The following is a 6936-nucleotide window of genomic DNA, read 5'->3' on the forward strand; positions in this document are numbered from 1 at the left end:
AGAAAATTTCCTCTGTTTGTTAACTATCTCACATGGGAAGTTGAGACCAAGCATGAGCTTGGGTCTGAGGAATTTCCTAAGGAACATCAACAGTCACCTCACCAAAGGAAAGGTAAAACAAGTCATCCAGAAGGTATTCAGGTTTAGATATTGAGTGTGTTATCTCTGAAATACACTATAGTGGGTGAGTAAGAAAGGATGTATTATAAAATACTTAATTACTAACATTACTGTGTCTCCTCAAGCACGAGAAAAGAGTTGAGCTAATGATTACGTCCCACTCTTCCAGGGGAGGAGCACAAGTCCGATGAGCCATTTGGGATCACTTCTTGCTTCTGAAAATACTCTCATCAGCGTACAGGAGAGCTCTTATCCTCCTAGCTATCCAGGTCAGCGGAAGCACTGTGGGGGCAGGGTTCAGAGGACCAGGAGAGGAGGGGGACCCAGCCCGGGAGGCTCACCTAGGGAAACAGCTCAGCCATCCTTGCCAGGCAAAACTAGGTTCTCCCTGTAAGGGCAAGCAGATGGTGAGGATGGAGAATACAAGAATGGTCTCAAGCCTATCAACTTGCAGACAGTCTGTTTATAATGATTCCCATGAAATAATTCTATCAGTGGTCATCTAGTACAGGGGATTTAAGATACTGGGTTCATTAAAAAGAGTCAGGATCACAAACTCATTTAATTTTCCTTGAACCTGTTTAATCAAAATGATTTTCTGCTACTCTCTATTACAAGCTGAGTTTCTGTGGTGACAGATTAATGACTGATCCACTATGCCATACCACCTCTCTTGTCACCAACCCCACACACTGAGCCAGCCACGGTTCTGTCAATAAAGCCTCACTTGCCCTTGAAACTCATTATAGCTGAGCCGTTAAGATCCAATGAGCAGATCAGATGCTCACCACCACCCCAGTTCTGCTACAGAGACCACCAAATCCCACAGAGCGTGCACAAGAAGGAAAAAGCACGTGGGCTGGTCCTTGTGGTCTCATTAGAATTACAAACTCAGGTCACTCCAGAGTAAGATAAATGCCAGCCAAGGCAACACTTCTGATTCTTCGAGCCTGCTAAAGGTAATTATCCTGGAGTTAAATGTCAGGACCAGTATCGGGAGTGCAAAATAAAGAAAATGTCATGTTTGGTGTAAGCAACAATATTATTCTAATCAAATCAGAAGCTCATTATTAGCAGAATAGAAGCCCTGATGTGACCCCTACAATAAGCTGTGTCTACCTGGATTCCCACTCCACTTTGTCTCAACCCAAGGCTCTTCACTGGTGGCCTTAAGACATAAATAAGGAAAGACTTGTAGTGTGATACCCATGGAAGCTCACAGCCAAAATCCACTCCACTTCTGATGGGCTGCAGTGCACAGCATGAGTCTAGAGTCAGACTGCATGGGTCCAACCCAGTTCCTCCAAGGCCCACTTCTGCAGGCTCTAACCTCTCAGTAAGTAAGAATAATAGTACTTCTCTCCGAGGACTGTTATCAAAATTAAATGACAATATATCTAAAGAGTCTTAAACAATACCTGGCGCACTAAGTGTTCGATGAATGTATGAATGAGATATCACCTATTTCTGCAGTGTTTTCACTTTTTAATTTCAACCAACATATATTATCTTTATTAGAAAAAAACTTATTTTCAAAAACAGAAAACAATAAGAAAGAAATAAGAACAGCCTAACTTAAAGAATTTCATTCAGTAGACAAGAGACCACCTGAGAGGAGAGATCACATTTATTTATCTTACTTACCCCTCTAGCCTATTGCCTACAAGCACATGGTAGACAGTCAAACATTTGTTGGAAGGAATGAACAAACAAATGAATGCAGGAATGAAGAAAGAAAAAGTTTACAGAAAAGGTTATGGAAAGCCAAATCAGATTTAGAAAAAGTCAGGAGACTGGTGGTGGCATCCTGGCCCCTCAACCTCAAACCATGAAGGAATTAAAGGCGTGACAGCTGGAGCAGGGAAATTACTGTACAACCTAATACACACATCTGCCTTCTTCATCTTCTCCTTCTTAATACTGTTATTTGTGCAAAAGTCTGGGTCTCCATCTGGCCAAAACATCCCAACTGCTACTCTTTATAAAAGAATAATGACCAAAGTAGCAGACCACCAGTACACTTAGGAGCAAACATTCAAATGCTGTTGTATTTCTCCCGGCTCCATCACTCCAGGCAACAAGCCCGGGAGTAGTTGTTAGTTTTACTTCTGGAAAGAAGTAAACAGTGATTATTTGTGTATCTAGAGCAATAGGACTGCTTCAAAGCATTAAGTAGTGTCTGTCAGCTCATCTCTGGCAATGTCACAACACAATCAACAGATAAGGGAGCATGGAGCACATGGTCCACCATCATTGCCATTTCAAAGTTTGCTGGTAACACCCACCAATGGTATCATCAACTCTCTTAAAGGAGCCCTTAGTTTCTGGTTTCACAAGCTCAAAAGTCACTTCAATCTATCCCTCTCCCAAGTCCAAAAAAGTGACAAGTCAAGGGAAAGGCAAGAAGTTTTCCTCCATGAGGACTTTCAAAAACTGACAAGCATTGTAACAATAACCTCAGGACACAGTCTTTGAAAGTTATCAGTAGCTTCAACAAAACTGAAAGAAGGCAGGTAGGCTTGTCAACCTCAAGCAAGGCCTGGTTCAGCAAAAATGATCAGGTAGGCTGAGCAACTGCACCATTAGCTGGGGCTTAATCAACGGTCCACTGAATTGCTGGTTTCTAGAGGAAGCAACCCTTTAGTCCCTGGGCCCACGGGACTGAGGCTTTGTGGTTATTCTAAGGAAATGACCCAACTGAAGACACTCAGACTTGGCCTGAAAGGGCATCTAGTCTGAGTTTCACAACACTTTAGAAAGGTTACTGGCATTACATTATATCTAACCCATAGCTAGCATCAGAAGACTCTATGAAGCATATAAAATGGTTGATGACTAAAGATATCTAAGGTTATTTTAAACATTTTTAGATGTTTTTAATGGCATGCTAGATTAAATTATCTTTTTAAAAGGATATATGCTGCTAAAAATATTAGTTTAACACCTTAAAATGCTCCAGAAACAAAAAAGTAGTACATTTAAATATAGAAGCTCTTCTCTTTTTGTTACACTTTGTACATTTTTATAAGGTGGTATTTCCTAAACATTCTAAGAATTACCTAGAATGTTCATTTAAATATGTATTTCCAGCGCTCATCCCACAACTATGGAATTAGAATCTTGGGGTGGGGATGTGTCTGGGTGCTACAATTTAACAAGCACCCCAGGTAAGAGCTTCATGATCAGTCAGGTTTAGAAAAACACTGATTCAAGAATTTAAAATGTCACCACTTGCAAGAAATAAAAGCTCAATTTTTCAAAATTTAAAGCTGAATGGGAAATAAGAATGATGTCAAGTTTATGATACACTGAGACTAGAAAACTTTAAGAGGCAGGAAGGTACATATCCAAAGACCAACAAGCATAGCTGCTTTCCACTTGACCCAGCTGCCACTCAAACCAAGCCATGTGCAAAGATGCCCTTCTCCTCCAAGCCTGCCCCAATTCTCCCAGCTCTAGCCAAGTTAAGCATCTGCCCTGTTCCTCAACTCTATCTAAAACACAATGGCAAAAGAAACAAAAAGCAGGATAATTTCTACCCTATGTAAGTCTGGGAACAGAAGCTTCCTTGGAACATCTTTTGGGTAGTTTGGCCATTTTTTTCAGCCACAGGCAATGGTAGTCAGGGCAGGGCTCCTCAGAGCCAAACAGAGAGGGTATCCAAGATGGTTAAGAGAGCAGGTCAGGGACAGGGGGAGGTGCAGCAGGGATCATGTGGCGGGGGTGGGGAGTTGCTGTAAGAGTAAGGCCCCAAATGACTGTAGAAGCGCACTGAAAGAGTTTGAAAGCCCCTTTCAAAGAGAAGACCCCCATCAACTGAAGGGAGAGGGAAGAAGAACAGAGACGAGAGATAAGCAAACCCCCACTCATGGCCCCTGCTCCTCTTGAATGGAACATGGAGAGACGCGCTTTAGAAAATATCTAGAGTCACAGGATGCATCAGACCCTCTCTGTGCAAGGGCTGGGCATACTGGGCACGTGGCTAAGAGGAATCCAGTACACTCCCACACACCTCCCACCTTCAAGAGCCCTGTGACCAGAGCAGGGGCTCTGTGGTATGGGTCTCTCCTCAGAGCAGGAATTCCTAATTTTAAGTATCATAAAAGTTATTTCCTAGTCCCTTAGAAGCGCAGGGCCCCAGTCACCTGGGGCAGCCTTTCAAAGAGCTGGCAGTGGCTCCCACAGCACAGAGGGGGTGCCATCTGCTGGAAAGACTGCGCCAGGTGCCTCTTGTCCAGCAGGCATCCTCCGGGGCGTACCTGGAGAGCAGCACCAGCCTGGGGCAGAAACAGGCAGCAGATTGCCTCCGGGTGCCCAGAAATAACTTTCTCCCCTCCCATGGCTCCCTTAGAGGAGCAATCCTCTGCCACCCAGGCTCTGGTTCAGGGCAGAACAACTCCATGAGCTGCCTGTTCCTTTTCCCTTCCCCTAAAGACACCAAGGGTCAAAACCACCACGCTCTCATCCAACATTTTATCAGGCCCATGGCCACTACTCTCCAAACCTGGGACACCTGGGTCTTTTGTCAATAAGCTGGGCTCACCCCAAACCTAGCCTTGGCAGCACGCATTCTTCCGGAACACCCTAGGGGTGGTCTAAATCACTGCTGCCCAGGGAGGTTCTCCAGGGGGCTTGGCAAAGCCAGCCATTCTTGTTAGGAGAACTCAGCAGCTCAGGGAGCCTCTCCTTCCGCAGCTGCTCACTATTTATACCATGTTTAGTGCAGTCACCTCCCCCAGTCCTACAAATACAACACACCTGGACCACAGGTAACAGGCATCAAGCCTTAGAAGTTCTCTTTAAAGTTCCTCTCAAGCAAGACGAAGCCCAGGAACCCCGGGCCGACAAGCTGCCTGGGAAGTCTGCATCAGTTCCCTCCCCACCCGCTTCAGAGGCCCTCCTCTGAAAGGCTCCCCAGCCCTGCGGGGCCCGGCGGCGACCGTACTCACGTCTCGAAAGCGGTTCCAGTACTTGTCCCGGTCATACTGGGATACTGTGCTCAGCCACTGGTCATTGTCTAGGAAATTGCCGTTGTTGGGGCCCGCGCCTCCAGCCAGCGCGTCCAGGTGCCGGCTCTCGACCTGGAGGAAGCACCACGCCGCGGCGGCCGCCGCGAGCACCGCAATCGCCGGCATCTGCGGGGCAGGGGCACGCGGGGGCGGTGAGCCGGGACGCCAGGGCGGTGGCGAGCCCCTCGCCCGGCGCGGAGGGCTGAGTGCCTCCGCCCCCGGTCCCCGCTGTAGGGGCGGGGAATCTCCCAGCAGGGCCAGGGTCAACCCTCGCACACCTGGGGCGGCTCTACAGACCGAGACCCTTCTCACGAATGGGGAGCGGGGGGCTCAGTTACAAATGAAGAGGCTGCGTCACAAATTAGGCGCTGCTACCAAACTACAGAGGACCTGTGTCATCTATTCTCCGGGCGCCCCACTGACCGCCACTCTCGGATAGGGGCTTCAGTATCCCTCACCAAAAATGGGGAGCCCTCAGTCCTCAAGCCGCACTCCCAGAGACGGTGCCCAGAGCTCCGGGGTAGGGAGAGGGTAACAGTGCTCCTAGCAGCAGTCCAGGCTCTCGCAAAACGAGGAATGGGGGGGGGGGATACCCGCAGCTGGGGTTTCTCCCCTCGCCCGCCCAGCCGCCTCGGCGAAAAGGGGGCGAGTGGAGATAGTCCCAGGCCCTGACCCTGCCAGCCCCTCAGTGGCCGCGAGGAGGTCCCAAGTACGCCAAGTTGGGGCGCGGGGTTCCGCGGGGCACGTACCTTGGGGCCCGACCCGGGTCCCCGCGTCCGAGTTGCTAGGTTCCTGTGGCGCGGTCACCGAGAAGGCTGACGGGCTAGCTAGCTTCCCTGCGCTCCTGCCGCCGCCGCCGCCGCCGCCGCCGCCGCCGCGCGTCCGGCCGCTTTGTGAGCCCGAAGCGCTCTGGCTCCGCTCGCTCGCTCGCTCGCTCGGGCGCGGCGTCCGCGGGCGGAAGAGCCCGAGCGCACGAGCGGAGGCTTCTGGCGACCCCTGGCGGCCGCGAGCTGCTGTAACGCCCGCCCGACAGCCCCGCCGCCCCTGGTCCAGCAGCCAGGAATCTGGTTACCCACATCTTATTGCAGGGCTGAAAGAAGCTTTCAGGCCCACGCTAGTGAGAGACAGCTGAGAGTACTGAAGATCTAAGGCCAAGAAGCCGGCCAGCGTTGAGGCATTCTCAAGATGAAGTTTGGAGGGCCATTTAAGTCAAAATCACCTCGATGGGGGGCGGGGAGAGCTTCTTTAAAATAGGGATTCCTGGCTCAAGCCCCAGGCTTGCTGAATCAGCATTCCTTAGGAAAGTCTCCCAGAGGTGATTGGATTTCTGCAGTGCTCCAACTCAGATCACGAACCCACCTGTATCTCTGGTCTCCCATGCCCTATACCATGCCCACTGCCATCAATCCCTTAAGACAGCCTTTTGGCCTCCATCTCTATCATTTCTATAGCCTTGTGCCCCCACACTGACCCTGTGGCGTCCGTTGGTATTCTGCACAGAAGCCAGTTCCTGCTTCTGCCCCTCCCCACTTAAGAGCCGGCCCCAGCACCAGCATGTTGGGTTTTTCTACGGAGGCAGGTTGGGAGGGAGGAGAACCAGGCCAGGCTTCAGGGGCAGGCCATGAGGCTGGAAGCTGGCCTTGCCTCCAATCCCATCAGCTTTCCAGATCCCCAGGCAAGTCTGATCGAAGGGGCTGGAAGGGATTAGTGCGGTCCCTGCCTGGGTGCAGGTGACACTCACCCGCCACCTTTCTCTTCTACAACCACAACCCATTCCCCAGACAGCTGAGTACTCCTTTAGAAGACA

The 6936-nt window shown here is 49.9% G+C and overlaps 1 protein-coding gene across 1 annotated transcript in view; it reads right to left on the bottom strand.

Annotated features, from left to right (window-relative positions):
* The window catches only part of SPOCK1 (SPARC (osteonectin), cwcv and kazal like domains proteoglycan 1), a 470147-nt gene extending 464158 nt beyond the window's left edge, over positions 1–5989 (bottom strand). The window contains exons 1-2 of the mRNA XM_031449094.2: positions 5879–5989; positions 5070–5255 (exon numbers count right to left, since the gene is read on the bottom strand). Coding sequence (XP_031304954.1) covers positions 5070–5255 — 186 coding nt within the window. The 5' untranslated portion in view covers positions 5879–5989. The remainder of the gene's footprint in view (positions 1–5069; positions 5256–5878) is intronic.
* Positions 5990–6936: the final 947 nt, after the last annotated feature.

The sequence above is a fragment of the Camelus dromedarius genome, chromosome 3 (genome assembly GCF_036321535.1).
Source record: "Camelus dromedarius isolate mCamDro1 chromosome 3, mCamDro1.pat, whole genome shotgun sequence".
NCBI lineage: Eukaryota > Metazoa > Chordata > Mammalia > Artiodactyla > Camelidae > Camelus > Camelus dromedarius.